Source organism: Hyperoodon ampullatus (genome assembly GCF_949752795.1).
Source record: "Hyperoodon ampullatus genome assembly, chromosome: 14".
Classification (NCBI taxonomy): Eukaryota; Metazoa; Chordata; class Mammalia; order Artiodactyla; family Ziphiidae; genus Hyperoodon; species Hyperoodon ampullatus.
Genome location: NC_136927.1, coordinates 66,319,974 through 66,339,631, shown reverse-complemented (window position 1 = coordinate 66,339,631; position 19,658 = coordinate 66,319,974). Strand labels below are relative to the sequence as shown.

Below are 19,658 nucleotides of genomic sequence, written 5' to 3'. Positions count from 1 at the left end.
CTTCTTCCTAACTTGATTAAATGAAAATTCCTTAATTTCTACATCTGTAAAATTGAGGCTGATTACACCTATCTTATAGTTGGAAAGATTAAATAAGATGATGTATTTAAAGCTCTGTTATAGTGCCTGGAACACAGTAAATGTAGTAGTTCACAAATCACCATGGATTTATTTAGCATGCTTGAGAAGCAGTTGTCTTTTTTATTTTTATTTTTTGCTTTTAAAAATTATAAGTTGCAGGTGTACAATATAGTGATTCACAACTTTTAAAGGTTGTATTCCATTTATAGCTATTATAAAATATTAGCTGTATTCCTCATTGTACAGTATATCCTTGTAGCTTATTTTATACCTAATAGTTTATACCTCTTAATCCCCTACCCCTATATTGCCCCTCCCCACTTCCCTCTCCCCGCTGATAACCACTAGTTTATTCTCTATATCTGTAAGTCTGAGAAGCAGTTGTCTTTAGAACATTGTGTCTCAAGATTTTATTTCCCTAAAGTAGAAAGATTTCCTTAACTTTAAGCAAGGCATAAAGCAAATTTTCTCATAAACATAAATGTTTATAAAATGATCTTTAGGATTACAGATGCCTTCCTCAAAGCAGACCCTTACATAGAGATAACAGGTTCTGAAGGAAAAAAGTATCACATTTCTACAGCAATTGATGACATGGAAGCCTTCACTAAGCTGACAGGTAAGAACTAGAAGGTAACATAGGTGGTCCATCTCAGATAAAGTATAAACGTTCCCTGGATTGCAGATGAGTTATTTTCCAAACATTCCAATGTATTTAGCTCTAAAGTGATTGTATACTATTGGATTTGAGTTTTATCTCTGCTTTGTACTAACAAGGTAACCTTAATAAAGTTATTTAACCTCTCTGAACCTTAATTTCCTCATCTAAAATGGGAGTAATGACACCTAGCATATAGTTTTTTTTTTTTTTTTTTTTTTTTTTTTTTTTTTTTTTTTTTGTGGTACGCGGGCCTCTCACTGTTGTGGCCTCTCCCGTTGCGGAGCACAGGCTCCGGACGCGCAGGCTCAGCAGCCATGGCTCACGGGCCCAGCCGCTCCGCGGCATATGGGTTCCTCCCAGACCGGGGCACGAACCCGTATCCCCTGCATCGGCAGGCGGACTCTCAACCACTGCGCCACCAGGGAGGCCCTAGCATATAGTTTTGTTGTGATGCTTCAGTGAGGCATGTAGCACCTGGAATAGTACTTGGCACATAAGTACTCAATATTAATTATTATTTAACTTATAATACAGCTGGACTAATACCATACCAGTATCAAAAAGCTGGCTTGCCCTTTTAACATGATTTTTGTTGCAAAACACAGGATGTGGAAACATTTCTCCGCACGTCAGCAGAAACAAACTCTGCGGCTTAGGGTGTGAAGGAAGAGAGGTGAGGGGTTGCAGCTGATTCTTTAATGTGGGAAAGTGTAGACTGAGAAATAAAGATCAGTAAAGCAAAAGAGGTGAACCAAAAAGCGTGTACCAGTCAGAGTTGTTAGTTGCAAATCCTAAAACTGTTTCTGCTTAACTAAAAACAACATGACAGAATCAGTGGAAAGGCTGGAGGTTCTGAACCAAGCAAGAACAACAGAAACTGAGTGGCCTCAGACACAGCCAAGATCAACTTCCTGCTCCATCTCTGCTAGATTTTATTTTATATACATATAATATAGAGAGTCCACATTACACTTGTAAATATTAGTCATTTTCCAATTATAACTAAATCAAAGATTAGAAGTGAAATGGTGAGTCCCTGTATCAAATGTCTGTGCACACTGACAACACTGTACATCAGTACGTACAGTTTATAATGTGTGACAAGTGAGTTTGCTCTTTGCTTGTTAATTAATCTGGGTTGGATTGATGACAAAGTTACTTATAGGGGATGATGTATCTAAATTGTTTCTGTGTTTTGTTTTAATAACATCATAGCAGATATACTAGTCTCCCATTGTTGTGTGGATAGGACAGGAAGAAGAGATTATAAGACAATGTGAGCAAGCTGTGGATATTTATTTATTTATTTATTTATTTTAACATCTTTATTGGAGTATAATTGCTTTACAATTGTGTGTTAGTTTCTGCTGTATAACAAAGTGAATCAGCTATACATATACATATGTCCTCATATCTCCTCCCTCTTGCATCTCCCTCACACCCTCCCTATCCCACCCCTCTAGGTGGTCACAAAGCACCGAGCTGATCTCCCTGTGCTATGTGGCTGCTTCCCACTAGCTACCTGTTTTACATTTGGTAGTGTATATATGTCCATGCCACTCTCTCACTTTGTCCCAGCTTACCCTTCCCCCTCACTGTGTCCTCAAGTCCATTCTCTACGTCTGCGTCTTTATTCCTGTCCTGCCCCTAGGTTCTTCAGAACCTTTTTTTTTTTTAAGGTTCCATATATGTGTGTTAGCATATGGTATTTGTTTTTCTCTTTCTGACTTACTTCACTCTGTATGACAGACTCGCAGTCCATCCACCTCACTACAAATAAATCAATTTCGTTTCTTTTATGGCTGAGTAATACTCCATTGTATATATGTGCCATATCTTCTTTATCCACTCATCTGTCGATGGACACTTAGTTTGCTTCTGTGTCCTGGCTATTGTAAATAGAGCTGCAGTGAACACTGTGGTACATGACTCTTTTTGAATTATGGTTTTCTCAGGGTATATGCCCAGTAGTGGGATTGCTGGGTAATATGGTAGTTCTATTTTTAGTTTTTTACAAACCTCCATACTGTTCTCCATAGTGGCTGTATCAATTTACATTCCCACCAACAGTGCAAGAGGGTTCCCTTTTCTCCAAACCCTCTCCAGCATTTATTGTTCGTAGATTTTTTGATGATAACCATTCTGACTGGTGTGAGGTGATACCTCATTGTAGTTTTGATTTACATGTCTCTAATGATTAGTGATGTTGAGCATCCTTTCATGTGTTTCTTGGCCATCTGTATATCTTCTTTGGAGAAATGTCTATTTAGGTCTTCTGCCCATTTTTGGATTGGGTTGTTTGTTTTTTTAATATTGAGCTGCATGAGCTGTTTATACATTTTGGAGATTAATCCTTTGTCCATTGATTTGTTTGCAAATATCTTCTCCCATTCTGAGGGTTGTCTTTTCATCTTGTTTATAGTTTCCTTTGCTATGCAAAAGCTTTTAAGTTTCATTAGGTCCCGTTTATTTTTGTTTTTATTACCATTACTCTGGGAGGTGGGTCAGAAAGCATCTTGCTGTGATTTATATCATGGAGTGTTCTGCCTATGTTTTCCTCTAAGAGTTTTATAGTGTCTGGTCTTACATTTAGGTCTTTAATCCATTTTGAGTTTATTTTTGTGTATGGTGTTAGGGAGTGTTCTAATTTCATTCTTTTACATGTAGCTGTCCAGTTTTCCCAGCAACACTTATTGAAGAGACTGTCTTTTCTCCATTGTATGTTCTTGCCTCCTTTATCAAAGATAAGGTGACCGTATGTGCGTGGGTTTATCTCTGGGCTTTCTATCCTGTTCCATTGATCTATATTTCTGGTTTTGTGCCAGTACCATACTGTCTTGATTACTGTAGCTCTGTAGTATAGTCTGAAGTCAAGAAGCCTGATTCCTCCAGCTCCGTTTTTCTTTCTCAAGATTGCTTTGGCTATTTGGGGTCTTTTGTGTTTCCATATGAATTGTGAAATTTTTTGTTCTAGTTCTGTGAAAAATGCCATCGGTAGCTTGTTAGAAATTGCATTGAATCTGTAGACTGCTTTGGGTAGCATAGTCATTTTCACAATATTGATTCTTCCAAGAACAAGATATATCTCTCCATCAGTTGGTATCATCTTTAATTTCTTTCATCAGTGTCTTATAGTTTTCTGCATACAGGTCTTTTGTCTCCTTAGGTAGGTTTATTCCTAGGTATTTTATTCTTTTTGTTGCAGTGGTAAATGGGAGTGTTTCCTTAATTTCTCTTTCAGATTTTTCATCATTAGTGTATAGGAATGCAAGAGAATTCTCTGTGTTAATTTTGTATCCTGCTATTTTACCAAATTCATTGATTAGCTCTAGTAGTTTTCTGGTAGCATCTTTAGGATTCTCTATGCATAGTATCATGTCATCTGCAAACAGTGAGAGTTTTAGTTCTTCTTTTCCAATTTGGATTCTTTTTATTTCTTTTTCTTCTCTGATTGCTGTGGCTAAAACTTCCAAAACTATGTTGAATAATAGTGGTGAGAGTGGGCAACCTTGTCTTGGTCCTGATCTTAGTGGAAATGGTTTCAGTTTTTCACCATTGAGGACGATGTTGGCTGTGGGTTTGTCATATATGACCTTTATTATGTTGAGGTAAGTTCCCTTTATGCCTACTTTCTGGAGGGTTTTTATCATAAGTGTTGAATTTTGTCTAAAGCTTTTTCTGCATCTATTGAGATGATCATATGGTTTTTCTCCTTCAATTTGTTAATATGGTTTATCACATTGTTTGATTTGCGTATATTGAAGAATCCTTGCATTCCTGGGATAAACCCCACTTGATCATGGTGTATGATCCTTTTAATGTGCTGTTGGATTCTGTTTGCTAGTATTTTATTGAGAAATTTTGCATCTATATTCATCAGTGATATTGGCCTGTAGTTTTCTTTTTTTGTGACATCTTTGTCTGGTTTTGGTATCCGGGTGACAGTGAACTTGTAGAATGAGTTTGGGAGTGTTCCTCCCTCTGCTATATTTTGGAAGAGTTTGAGAAGGATAGGTGTTAGCTCTTCTCTAAATGTTTGATAGAATTTGCCTGTGAAGCCATCTGGTCCTGGGCTTTTGTTTGTTGGAAGATTTTTAATCACAGTTTCAATTTCAGTGCTTGTGATTGGTCTGTTTATATTTTCTGTTTCTTCCTGGTTCAGTCTCAGAAGGTTGTGCTTTTCTAAGAGTTTGTCCATTTCTTCCAGGTTGTCCATTTTATTGGCATATAGTTGCTTGTAATAATCTCTCATGATCCTTTGTATTTCTGCAGTGTCGGTTGTTACTTCTCATTTTTCATTTCTAATTCTCTTTATTTGAGTCTTCTTCCTTTTTTTCTTGATGAGTCTGGCTAATGGTTTACCAATTTTGTTTATCCTCTCAAAGAACCAGCTTTTAGTTTTATTGATCTTTGCTATCATTTCCTTCATTTCTTTTTCATTTATTTCTGATCTGATCTTTATGATTTCTTTCCTTCTGCTAACTTTGGGGTTTTTTGTTCTTCTTTCTATACTTGCTTTAGGTATAAAGTTAGGTTGTTTATTTGAGATGTTTCTTGTTTCTTGAGGTAGGATTGTATTGCTATAAACTTTCCTCTTAGAACTGCTTTTGCTGCATCCCATAGGTTTTGGGTCATCATGTTTTCATTGTCATTTGTTTCTAGGTATTTTTTGATTACCTCTTTGATTTCTTCAGTGATCTCTTGGTTATTTAGCAGTATATTGTTAAGCCTCTACGTGTTTGTATTTTTTACAGATATTTTCCTGTGATTGATATCTACTCTCATAGCATTGTAGTCAGAAAAGATACCAGATACGATTTCAATTTTCTTAAATTTAGCAAGGCTTGATTTGTGACCCAAGATATGATCTATCCTGGAGAATGTTCCATGAGCACTTGAAAGTGTATTCTGTTGTTTTGGAATGGGATGTCCTATAAGTATCAATTAAGTCCATCTTTTTTAATGTATCATTTAAAGCTTGTGTTTCCATATTTATTTTCATTTTGGATGATCTGTCCATTGGTTAAAGTGGGGTGTTAAAGTCCCCTACTATTATTGTGTTGCTGTCGATTTCCCCTTTTATGGCTGTTAGCATTTGCCTTATGTATTGAGGTGCTCCTGTGTTGGGTGCATAAATATTTACAATTGTTGTATCTTCTTCTTGGATTGATCCCTTGATCATTATGTAGTGTTCTTTTTTCTCTCTTGTAATAATCTTTAAAGTGTATTTTGTCTGATGTGAGAATTGCTACTCCAGCTTTCTTTTGATTTCCATTTGCATGGAATATCTTTTTTCATCCCCTCACTTTCAGTCTGTATGTGTCCCCAGATCTGAAGTGGGTCTCTTGTAGACAGCATATATATGGGTCATGTTTTTGTATCCATTCAGCCAGTCTATGTCTTTTGGTTGGAGCATTTAATCCATTTACATTTAAGATAGCTATTGATATGTATGTTCCTATGACCATTTTCTTAATTGTTATTGGGTTTGTTATTGTAGTTGTTTTCCTTCTCCTGTGTTTCCTGCCTAGGGAAGTTCCTTTAGCATTTGTTGTAAAGCTGTTTGGGTGGTGCTGAATTCTCTTAGCTCTTGCTTGTCTGTAAAGGTTTTAATTTCTCCGTCGAATCTGAATGAGAACCTTGCTAGGTAGAGTAATCTTGGTTGTAGGTTTTTCCCTTTCATCACTTTAAATATGTCCTGCCTCCCTTCTGGCTTGCAGAGTTTCTGCTGAAAGATCAGCTGTTAACCTTATGGGGATTCCCTTGTGTGTTATTTGTTGCTTTTCCCTTGCTGCTTTTAATATTTTTTCTTTGTATTTAATTTTTGATCATTTGACTAATATGTGTCTTGGCGTGTTTCTCCTTGGATTTATCCTGTATGGGACTCTGCACTTCCTGGACTTGATTGACTATTTGCTTACCCATATTAGGGAAGTTTTCAACTATAATCTCTTCAAATATTTTCTCAGTCCCTTTCTGTTTCTCTTCTTCTTCTGGGACTCCTATAATTTGAATGTTGGTGCATTTAATGTTGTCCCAGAGGTCTCTGAGATTGTCCTTAATTCTTTTCATTCTTTTTTCTTTATTCTGCTCTGTGGTAGTTATTTCCACTATTTTATCTTCCAGGTCACTTATCAGTTCTTCTGCCTCAGTTATTCTGGTATTGATTCCTTCTAGAGAATTTTTTATTTCATTTATTGTGTTGTTCATCATTGTTTGTTTGCTCTTTAGTTCTTCTAGGTCCTTGTTAAATGTTTCTTGTATTTTCTCCATTCTATTTCCAAGATTTTTGATCATCTGTACTATCATTACTCTGAATTCTTTTTCAGGTAGACTGCCTGTTTCCTCTTCATTTGTTTGGTCTGGTGGGTTTTTACCTTGCTCCTTCATCTGCTGTGTGTTTGTCTGTCTTCTCATTTTGCTTAACTTACTGTGTTTGGTGTCTCCTTTTCACAGGCTGCAGCTTCGTAGTTTCCGTTGTTTTTGGTGTCTGCTCCCAGTGGGTAAGGTTGGTTCAGTGGGTTGTGTAGGCTTCCTGGGGGAGTGGACTGGTGCCGGTGTTCTGGTGGATGAGGCTGGATCTTGTGTTTCTGATGGGCAGGACCACATCCGATGGTGTGTTTTAGGGTGTCTGTGACCTTATGATTTTAGGCAGCCTCTCTGCTAATGGGTGGGGTTGTGTTCCTGTCTTGCTAGTTGTTTGGCATAGGGTGTCCATCACTGTAGCTGCTGGTCGTTGGGTGGAGCTGGGTCTTAGCGTTGAGATGGAGATCTCTGGGAGACGTTTCGCCGTTTGTTATTACGTGGGGCCAGGAGGTCTCTGCTGGACCAGTGTCCTGAACTTGGCTCTTCCACCTCAGAGGCTCAGGCCTGACACCCAGCCAGAGCACCAGACCGTGTCAGCCAAACAGCCAGGTATGTGGGGAGTTTCTTGCCTTTTGGGAAATCTGAGGTCTTCTGCCAGTGTTCAGTAGGTGTTCTGTAGGAGTTGTTCCACATGTAGATGTAGTTTTGATGTATATGTGGGTAGGAAGGTGATCTCCACATCTTATTCCTCTACCATCTTGAAGGCGCCTCCCTGGATATTTATTTTTAACTTTTGCTCATAATGAAGCAAGTGATGCTGTGTTTTAAAAAATCATCTTCAGGGGCTTCCCTGGTGGCGCAGTGGTTGAGGGTCCACCTGCCGATGCAGGAGACACAGGTTCATGCCCCAGTCTGGGAGGATCCCACATGCCATGGAGCGGCTGGGCCCGTGGGCCATGGCCGCTGAGCCTGCGTGTCCAGAGCCTGTGCTCTGCAACGGGAGAGGCCACAACGGTGAGAGGCCCGCGTTCCACAAAAAAAAAAAAAAAAAACATCTTCAGTTTTCCTCAGAGACCAGTCCCAAGCATTCATCCTGTAACATTATATTACATTTAAATTATCTTTTGGTGAAAAGAAATGAATTCTGCATTTTATACACTTTGGGGTTAACTGACAAACCATTAAAATATCATACATTTTAATGAGGTCATAAGTGCTCATGATTATACATAGCTCTTGCTCACTATGAAAGTTCTAAAACACCCAAACTGGTTTTTACCCCATTCAGTAAGATGAGTTCACTGATCACATACTTGGATGTTGTAGCAATGTCAAAAATCCCAGACAAGAAATTAGGTTACATTTTTGTGCTTTATCTGCCAGAGTATGGGAGAACAAGCATATAGCCTTTCCAGCTTTCATCATTTGAGAACAGGGATCATTGTACTTTTCTTGCATATTATTCTGAGCAGTCATATAATCCTTATTCTCCTTAACTACATGACCTTGAAGAAATAGGACCATGTGAGAGCCTTCCTTACTTTTGCTGCATTTCCAAAAGCAACTCACCTTATCTTTATTTTAAAAATCTCCACTTCTTTTTTTAAATCAATTTGCTTTTAGTTATTTAGTTATTTATTTGGTTGCACCAGGTCTTAGTTGTGGCAGGTGGGCTTCTTATTTGCGGCATGCATGTGGGATCTTGTTCCCTGATGAGGGATCGAACCCGGGACCCCTTCACTGGGAGCTCGGAGCCTTATCCACTGTGTCACCAGGGCAGTCCCAAATCTCCACTTCTTATTTTCAAATTTTTTAGAATGTTTTTTCACATTTTGAGGGTAAGTGTTGAAAATATACAGCAATGTTGAAAGAATTTTACAGTTAAAACCTGTATACTCACCACCTAAATTCTAGCATTTACTGGACTTGCTTTATCACATATTTATTACCTACCATCCCTCTATCCATTTATTAATCTATCTAAGGTTTGATGCATTTTAAAGTAAATTTCAGACATCAGTATACTTTACCCTAACTCCTTCAGCATGCAGATTAACTAAAGTTCACTAATTGTTTATAGATTTTTTTCTTTTGATGTAAAAGTTACATGCAATTTGTATAAATGTAAAAATGGTAAGTGTAACATTTGCTAAACAAATGCAGGACACAGAACCTTATCTTCTCCTTAGAAAATTCCCTCATGCCCTGTCCCAGTCAGTTCCTGTCCCTACCTCACCCCGAGAAGCAACCACTATTTGCCTGTGCTAGACTTTTATATCAATGGAATCATACCATATGTATTCTTCTGTGTAAGGTTTCTTTCACTCAGCATTATGTATTTCAGATTTATCCAGGTTGCATGTACCAGTAGTTCATTCCTTTTTATTGCTGAGTAGTAGTCTATCGTCTGAATATGCTGTTTCTTTATCTGTTCTCTCTGCTTCCTAAATTCCTATTTCTAATGGATGTTTCAGCTTATCTGGATGTAGCTATCTTAAGCATTGCAAATGTTATGACCACTGTCTTAGGTAACCATTTTCTAAATGCTAATACATTTAGCAAATACCAATGTTAAACCTTGGTCTTTATCCCTCAATATTCCTAAGCAATAGGTGGACCTTACCCCTTCCCTCGCTTCCCCTGCAAGACCCTTAATTAAATTGAGGTCTTAGAATGTTAAATTCAAAAGAACCTTAGAGATCATCTGCTTAAAACCCCTCAAATGAGGAAACAGGCCAAATGAGGGAAAGCAACTTATCCTAAAAAATGGCAAAGCTGAATTCAAACCAAGTCTTCTGACTCCCAAGTTGAATGTTGTTTACACTATTTTAGTGATATTTTAGTCATTAAATTTAATAGACAAGCAGTTTACTTTTGTACATGACTCTTTGAAAACATGTACGTAGAACAAATAGAACTCTCATACATAGCTGGTGGGAATGCAGGTGGTACAGCCACTTGGGAAAAGTTGAGCATTTTCTTTTAAACATATATGTATCCTGTGATCCAGTAATCCTTCTTTTACCCATTTAGCCAACAGAAATGGAAACATAAGTCCACCCCAAAACCTGTACCTGGTAGAATAAGATGAAAGGCATAAGAAGAGTATCAGTTGAGTTCCATGGGGTTCAAAGAGGAATTACATCTCTGGTTTGGAAGAATTAGGGAAGGTTTCACAATCAGGTGCCTTTTGAGATGAACCTCAGGGATTAGGCCTTCAGGAAGTGAGATTCTGTCATGGGGAAAAGCATTTCTTTAATTCACCTGGGAATAGGGTAGATAAAAGCATAGATAAGAAAAGTGTGGTCTTGTTTTTTTTGTTGTTGTTGCTGTTGTTTTTTATTGGGGTAGAGTTGTTTTACAATGTTGTTAGTTTCTACTGTACAACTAAGTGGAATTCCCTGTGCTGTACAGCAGGTTCTCATTCGTTATCTGTTTTATACGTATTAGTGTATATGTGTCAATCCCAGTCTCCCAGTTCATCCCACCTGTGGTCTTGTTTATGTTAAAATAAAATTGTTCTGTTTTTCAAACTGTGTGTATAATGTGTAAAGAAATAATGAAAACTAAAGATGGAGAGATGGGTTTGTAGACAGCATACTGAGAGGGTGAGGAATGTGTTAACCACAGATTGGTACATATACTTGTGGGTGATGTGAATGACATAGACTACTAATATTTTATTTTGCCAAGAAAAGGCATTTTAATAAAACTCACTTTGCAAAATGCGGTGATTGATTCAATCAAGGATTATCGATGAATGCTAAACCATTGGTTGACAACCTATTAGGATAGTCAGACTCTCTCAAAATATTACCCTGCAGATTGTTAATTACAAAGGGAAAGATACATTTATAACAGAGAAATTCGGGGCGGGGTGGTGGTTATTGCTGTAACCAGCTGTTGGAACTTAACATAACCCGTAAATATAACAAAGCTCATTATGTGACTTGTGATGTGATGCACTGAGCCAAGCTCTTATATAGTGTTCTTAGATGTTGTAACACTTATACAGTGTTCTCGACAACAGTGTTTTCCTTGAATCTAATGGTGAAGAAGCAGTCGAACAAGTTCAAAGTCTGGGACATTTTACATAATGACTGCCTGAACTTTTCTAAAATGTCAACATCATGAAAGAAGTCAGGGAAATTATCCTAGTTCTAGATGGGAGGAGACTATAAAACACAGTAACTAATGTCATCCGTGGGCTTCCCTGGTGGCGCAGTGGTTGAGAGTCCGCCTGCCGATGCAGGGGACATGGGTTCGTGCCCCGGTCCGGGAAGATCCCACATGCCGCGGAGCGGCTGGGCCCGTGAGCCATGGCCGCTGAGCCTGCGCGTCCGGAGCCTGTGCGTCCGGAGCCTGTGCTCTGCAACGGGAGAGGCCACAACAGTGAGAGGCCCACATACCACAAAAAAAAAAAAAAAAAAACTAATGTCATCCGTAATACTTGATTGGTTTCTCTAAACAGCAACAAAAATTCATAAATTGCATTATTGGAACAATTAAGCAAATTCAGATATAGATTGTATGTCAGATATTTTTATATCAGTATTAAATTTCTTGGCATGATTGTGGTTATGTTGGGGGACGTTCTTGTTTTTGGGAGGTACATGCTGAAGTATTTAGGGGTGAAAGGTATTGATGTCTGTAATTTTCAAATGTTTCCTCAAAAATTTATGTGTGCACACACACGGAGAGAGTGTTTGCATATGTGGGAAAATGTTAACAGTGGATAAATTTCAGTGAAGGGTATTTTATTTTGAAATTTCCAAAATAAAAAGTTGGAAGAAAAAGAAGGAAGAAAAAGAAAGAAGGAAAATAAACTACCTTCTATCATCATGGAATGAAACTTTTAAAAACTTTTTTTTTTTTTGGCCGTACTGCGAGGCTTGCGGGGTCTTAGTTCCCCGACCAGGGATCAAACCCAGGCCCTGGCCGTGAAAGCACGGAGTCCTAACCACTGGACTGCCAGGGAATTCCCTTAAAAACTTACTATTAAGGAAATTTACATCACTTAGCCTCATCACTTAGCTGCAGCAATTATCAACGCATGACAATTTTGCTTCATCCCTTCACCCCATCAGACCCTGGGCCATTTTGAAGCAGATCTCAGACATAATTTTGTAATCCTTAAGTATCATTCTCTTTAAAAAAACATAATATAGGGACTTCCCTGGTGGTCCAGTGGTTAAGACTCTGAGCTCCCAATGCCGGGGCCCTGGGTTCCATCCCTGGTCAGGGAACTAGATCCCACATGCTGCAACTAAGAGCCTACATGCTGCAACTAAGACCTGGCGCAGCCAAATAAATAAAAATAAATACATATTTTTTAAAAACCAACGTCACAATGAATTAATACACCCGTTTGTACCTAAAACCCAGTCTCAAGTCATCAACTCCAGTGCAGTCTTGTCTCATCTCTCCCCTTTCCCACTCATTAGATTACCTTGAAGCAAATCTGAGACATTGACTGCAAGACTTTTACAAAGGTTTTTTCACTTCAGGCTTTAAAATTTTTTTTCATATTGTTATAATCATAGTGTACCTACGTTTGTAAACTGCTTGAAATAATTTCACACGACGTATGAGTCATACAACAATGTATGAGTCTTTTAAAATCTTGTTTTTTCATTTTAATGTAACTGAAATTTCATCAAATTGGCAGATAACATTTTTCTGGAGATTTTATACTCTGCTGATCCCAAATTGGATGCTGCACGAGCGATTTTAAAGAAAATTGAATGCCGTAATCTATACAAGTTTGTGGGCGAGACTCAGCCTTTGGGACAAATAAAGATTAAAAGGGTAAGTTGAAAGGTCCTCTGACCCCCAAGAGGAAACCATTAGCCCATCACAAAACCATGACTGTATTCTAAGCCCGTTACACGTTCTCATTTAATCTTCACATCAGTCTTCTGAGGCCTGCCCTGCAGATGAAGAAACTGAGGCTTGGGAGAGATTAAATAATTTGCCTATGGAAGCATAGTTAGTGAGCCAGGATTCAAAGCCAAGTCTCATTTACTCCAAAACCTTTACTCTCTCATTTCAGAAGTGAGAGGGGGGCCTCAAATTTTGTCTAGATCCAAAGGCAAGAAAAAGGGGCCTCAAAATGAGGTATCTGCATGAGCTTCTTTGACACTCTAAGGACCTGCTTTAACTACTTCTTTCTTTGGCAGATTATCAGGTTCTCGCAGATGGTGCTTGCTTGCCTTCTTTAGTTCAGTTATCAGTTATCTCTCCTGCTTGTTGAAGGGTTTTCTCTTTGCCAGAAAGCCCATAACAAAAGCCACACTGATAATCACACCCTGCCTCGTGATACTTCCTTGGGTCACACTTTACTTCTTGTTTTACTAATACGTTAATGCCACATTTTTTTCAATGTGAAATTCTGTTATGAAAATCGCACTATTGTGATTTGATTAAAAGATGGCATAGGCAGAAGCCATATATTTGTTAGGGAAATCTCTACCCACTTTTTTTGGTAAAGTGCCGTTTTTAGAGAGGGAACCTCTTCGTGACACAAACACTGTAGAATGAAGAACTGGAGTTGTAACATGAGGAGCCTCGTCTTTTCTAGGAAAACTACGAAAGCCTTCCGAAAGGGGTCGCCAGTGCTAAACCCAGTGACATGGTGCTAGAACCTGAACTGAAGGCTGAAGATTTCATAGTGGATGTAAGTACTTAGTCCAATAACATACTAAGCAAAGAATTTATTTAAAATAAAGCACCACTACCCCCCCATTATAACAGTAGTACATGTTCATTATAGAAAATTTGGAAAATACAGAAAGGTGGAAGAAAGAGAATCACCTGTGATATCACAGAAAAAAACTAACATTAAGCAGTTTTTAAACCTTTGGCATTTTTATGTCAATATTGTAAATATTTTTATGTAATTGTGGTCGTGTCATTAATAGAACGTTGTATATAGTGATTTTTGAATGTTTTCTTGATCAAAAAAGTAATACATACCAATAATATTTTAATTGCACACACACACACAAAGGAAAAAGTTAAGACTTTTTGACTCCTATTTTCATATAGGATGTAGTGTCTTCTGGTATCCTAATGATAATGCCAAATGGCTTTCTCAGATTTTCTTGTTTCCTCTAAGAAATTCTTTTCAGAGTTCTACTCCTCTGAAATCTCAGGACAGTGTTCTCTGTGTATTTTTTCCATAAGCCTCTCATTTGTTATTCTCTTGCTGATGCATCTTTGAGCAAAAGGCAATCTCTCCATAACCATTCTCTGCCGAGGGACACAGTGAGTGAACTGCCCTTGGAGCCTCTCTCTATTCGCCTGACTGCGTGTTGAAGTGCCTCAGATCTGCAGATCAGGCTGCAGTGTCCTGTCTCATTAGATGAGGTTCCACCAGAATAAAGGGATCTCACATCCTGACTTCCTGAGGCTCTGAAAGGCTTCAGTCTCCAGAATGTTATCCCTGGGCTCCCACGTGTCTGCCCTTGCCCTCAGTGCAGGCATTACTCCTAGTCAGTCCCCCACCTCCCCATCTCCCAATGGTTAGAGGATCAGAGGTACTTCAGGTGGCTGCCATGCACAGGAGAAGATGACATACACATGGCCAATAGACATGAAAGAAGTTTAACTTTCTTGTTAACCTATAGGCAAATTGATGCAACGAGTTTTTTGATTATCAGACATATAAGATAAAAAAATTTTTATAAGATTTTGTGATAATAAAGGTATGTGAAAATAGGAGTGTAAATTGATACAAAAGACCAAACTAGGGTCAATTTTAACTGACCCAGCAGTTTTATTCTGGGCATTTGTCCAAAGGAGGTGATCAGTTTTTCAAAGAAAGCACAAATATATTTATTGTGGCTTTATTATAGTGTGAAATTAGGGGGAAAATGTGTATGTCTTTTTTTTTTTTTTTTTTTTGGCCATGCCATGCGGCATGTGGGATCTTAGTTCCCTAACCAGGGATTGAACCTGCGCCCCTTGCATTGAAAGCGTGGAGTCTTAAGCACTGGACCACCAGGGAAGTCCCTATATATGTCTCTCAATAGGAAATTCAGTGGAATAATGCAAACATTAAAAGTTGTTTTTAACATCGAAAGATGTTTATAATAAGTGAAAAAAAGTACATACAGAATGATTTTCTTTTTGTTTCTTTAAATGTATATACATTACATTTAAATGTGTGTGTGCAGTGAACATATTGAAAAAATTTTGGATATATTAATAGTAAAATGTTAACATTGTTTCTACCTAAGTGGTGGAATTGCAGGTGATTTTTTTTTTTTTACAGTGAGTATGGTACAAGAGTTTCATAATCTGAAACTGTTTCCATTTTAAGATGGGTAAAGCCTATCTGTATTCTGAGAAAGCAATAAAATTGCTAATTAAATGTCTTACCATGAATTAGCATCTAGTTTTAGCTTGACAGTGTAATATATTTACGTGGTGCATCTTACCATACATGGCCCCTTTGGGGACGGTATGTAGTAACTTATGATTATGTAATGGGCTATAAAACATAATTTATTATTTAGAATTAAAGATTCATTGTTGTTGGTCTGTAGCTACTTTTTTACTCTTGAGTCCTTGGTTAAGAATGGGATCTCTGTATAACATTGCTCTTCTGGAAAATAACTGTTTTATCAAATCTGCTTTAAGGAGGAATTTACAGTTATGCATTATGAAGAAAATAGGGATTGCCTTTTATTACTATTCTAAAGCCAAGGCAATAAATACCGAAGAGATAGTGGCACTTAAATTGTTGAAAATTTGATTAGTGTTCATGCCTTACCATGATGGGTAAAATGTCAGTGCTGCATCAGGTCCCTCCCTTATGAAACAACACCCAGGAGAGAGACCTATGACAGCACCAGCCCTGGGATTGTGGGGAGGACTGAGCAATTCTCCCTCACAGATAAAGGAATGCAGCTATCAAAGCCAGTAGACCATGCAGAGTGGGAGGGCTGGCCGTGTACTGCAGACCCCTGGTCTCACTTCTGGACCATGGCTGAATCTCAGATGTCCACCCTTGTCTCACAGGCCACTGCATAGCCAGCAAAGCTCACATACCGGTTTTCTTCAGTCACCACTCACAGGATAAGCCCCTCTTATCATCTGTTCTTTTCTGAACCATCATCACCACATTACTCTATTTCTTCCCCTTACTTCACTTCCAATCTCTTCCCTTGTCCCAAACCTGTCCGTGGAGCCCTTTGGAATTTCCACTCCGTAATTAACTAACTCCCCTCTATCTTTAGCCTCTTCTCTGACTATCGTTTTGCCTTTGTTGCAGCCTGGCTGTCCCCTGAGTGCCTAGCTCATCGGGACCTCCAGTTTACTGTCTCCTGACTTTCTTCCAGCTGGTTAGTGATCTTCTGTCTTTATTTCTCTCCCAATCTAACTTAGATCGTGTTTCCATTAATTCAGTCACTTTTTGCAATTACCCTCAACTCCCTCGCAAAATGCTGAATGACAGTTCATGGTCACCAACCCTAGGTGGGCCCTCTGGACTTTCTGGCAAGCTTAGTGCAATTCTCCTAGTCTCCATAGGGACTCTTTCAAACCATCTTCGCTCCTCCCAAATCTCCAGCCCTGCTTCCCAACCCCAACTGTATTCACTCTCAGTGACTAACCCCACTTCAGCTCTTATTTCAGAGATAAAATATAGGTTATTAGATAGGAACTCTCTCCACCTACACCGTCAAACAAGCAAGCCTGCCTCCACGTGCAGCTGTGTTCAGAATTCGTTCTGGTACAGTGGGGAAGTGTCTCTCTTCCTATCAAAAGGCTAAGGGTAACCCTTCTAATTGTGTTCCAGGCCAGGGCTGTCCAATAGAACTTCCTGTGGTGATGGAAATGGTCTGTATCTGTGCTGTCCGTTTCAGTAGTGACTAGCCACACATGTCTATTGAGCACTGAAATGTGGCTGCTGCAGTTGAAGAACTAATTTTATTCTTATATATATATATATATATATATATATATATATTTTTTTTTTTTTTTTTTTGGCGTTATGTGGGCCTCTCACTGCTGTGGCCTCTCCCGTTGCGGAGCACAGGCTCTGGATGCGCAGGCCCAGCGGCCATGGCTCACGGGCCCAGCTGCTCCGCGGCATGCGGGATCTTCCTGGACTGGGGCACAAACCCATGTCCCCTGCATCGGCAGGCAGACTCTCAACCACTGCGCCACCAGGGAAGCCCTATTCTTATATTTAATGTTATTGACTTGACATGTAAAAATCCACACATGGCCAGTGGTTACCCCATTGGGCAGTGCAGCCACAGAGCAATTTGTCTCAGAACGTTTGCAGAACCACACAGTATGCATTCTCTCCTCTCCCTCTTTGACTTTCCCGTCAGCAGTTAAACAGACTTTCATCTTAAGAAAATAACAAACCCTGCACTCCTCTTTACCCATCTTCTCTTCTTCAGGGTTAAACTCATTGAAAAGTTGTGTCCCCTTACCTTTCCTGGGTACCACGGTCCGCTTCATATTCTCCCCTCTTGCCTCTCAACAGCCAAACTTCCAAAAGTTGTCTTCTCTCTCATTTCTCATCTACTTCTTTTTTGTTTTGCTTTGTTTTTTTTGTTTGTTTGTTTTGGCCACGCCACATGGCTTTCGGGATCTTCGTTCCCCGAACAGGGGTCGAACCTGTGCCCCCTGCGCAGAGTCTTAACCACCAGCCTGCAGGGAAGTCCCTTCTCATCTACTTCTGAACCTTTTCTCTGTCACCATCACTATACAGCTATATTTCATTTTATTGCAAGTCATTTTATTGCACTTTGCCTGTATTGCAATATCTCTGAGGTCAGCCTGTATTAAAACTACTCTCACTAAGATCACCAGTGACTTCAGTGTTACTAAAACCAGCAGACAAGTTTCAGTCCTCTCTGCTTCAGAGCTGTTTCTTCTGCCTGGAATTCTTTTCTTTCCTACCTAGGCCTGGTTAATTCCTGCTCACTTATTAGTAAAGTCACTTTCCCAGGAAAACATTTCCAGTCATTGCTTAGGAGCCCCAGACTACTAGGTTCCCAGGTTACAAAGTTTCACAGTACCATTTGCTTTTCCTTGGTAGCTCTTATAACAAATGGGGTTAGGTAATTACTTTTTTTTTGGCCAGGCTGTACAGCTTGCAGGATCTTAGTTCTCTGACCAGGGATGGAATCCGGGCCCCGGCAGTGAGAGCACCAAGTCCCAACCACTGAGCCTCCAGGGAATTCCCGATAGTTACTTTTTAAATTATTTGTTCTACCTCAGTCTTGGCCATGTGGTCTATGGGGGCTGGGATTTTATCAAGGGTCCTTGTATCTCTACACAACAGTGCCTGCCACGTGTCTATCACATAGTAGGTATTGATGTTATACCCTACTTACGTTGAAAGCACAAATACCCCTCCCACCCCACCCAGATTTCAAAGACCAGTTCCCTATGGGTCATGCACCAGAGCTACTTTTATTCCGCTATGAGCCACCCTACCAGGGCTCCTACTTCTCAACCTCCAGAGAGCTCTGCTTCGTTTCCTGTGATGCCCCATGACCCTGAATTGAACTCTCATTGCTATTATGTACACGATCACTTATTTATTGCTTGTATTAAGGTTATCAACATGGATTATGGGATGGAAGACAAGAATCCTATTGATCATGTTCGCTTCTATTGTAAGAGTGAGCCCAGCCAGGCAATCATGATTACTAAAAATCAGGTAACTACTTAGGTAAAACAAATATACTACAGTGGCATTTGGAACTTTACCGTAAATTGAATTTTACTTTCAGGTTGAGTCCTAAAGTCAATGTGTACTGTTAAAAAAAAAAAGAAGCAGAAGCATATCTTTAAAATTAAAGTATACCTAATTTTGTGTAGCCTAGACCATCTTAAGAGCCAGTTTTTCCTGTTTGCTGAACACAGAAGAAAGCTCTGTTTTTTGGTTTAGAGGCTAGCTTATAAGTCTGGTGGGAAGGGAGTGTCATATGGTTGAAGTCATCCAAGTGAAATGTGCGTATTTGCATATCTTCTGTGTGAGAGTCAGTAGTCTTCATGTAATTATATCATACAAACCTTTCATCTTTTATTAATGGACATAAAATTGCGGGACATTTTGCAATTGACAGCTACCTTGAATTCTTTTCTCTGGATTATCATTGGGATAAAATAGCAAAACAACATGGTGCTTTTAATATAACATCAAGCATGGAGCTTAGGAACAGCTGATCTCTCTTCAGTGTGTGAATTCAAGGTGACAGTGAAATTTTTCCTTCTTTAAAAAGGTTTCACAGTTTTTGCCAGAGGTATTTGCTGAGCAGCTGATTCGAGTTTATTGTAAGAAGACGGATAAAAGGAGTCTGCATGCTGCACAACAGCATTTCGTTCACTGGTGTTTAATCAATAACTTCACCAAGCCACAGGTGGGTAACATTCACATATGTTGCACAAATTTTTAAGTAAAAAACACAAGCAATCCTTACATCCCTCTGGAAAGTTCTCATTTAAATATAGTCATTTGATGAACTTATTTACAAAACAGAAACAGACTCACAGACTTAGAGAACGAATTTACGGTTACTGGGGGGAACGGTAGTGGGGAGGAATAGTTGGGGAGTTTGGGATTGACATGTACAAACTGCTA

General features: G+C 39.0%; 1 protein-coding gene across 1 annotated transcript in view; it reads left to right on the top strand.

The window, feature by feature from the left end:
* The window catches only part of SAMHD1 (SAM and HD domain containing deoxynucleoside triphosphate triphosphohydrolase 1), a gene marked incomplete at both ends in the record, with an annotated part of 61,237 nt that overhangs the window by 37,299 nt on the left and 4,280 nt on the right, over positions 1-19,658 (top strand). The window contains 5 exons of the mRNA XM_079720092.1: positions 585-700; positions 12,717-12,856; positions 13,629-13,724; positions 18,630-18,734; positions 19,300-19,437. Of these exons, the coding sequence (XP_079576218.1) occupies positions 585-700; positions 12,717-12,856; positions 13,629-13,724; positions 18,630-18,734; positions 19,300-19,437 (595 nt within the window). The remainder of the gene's footprint in view (positions 1-584; positions 701-12,716; positions 12,857-13,628; positions 13,725-18,629; positions 18,735-19,299; positions 19,438-19,658) is intronic.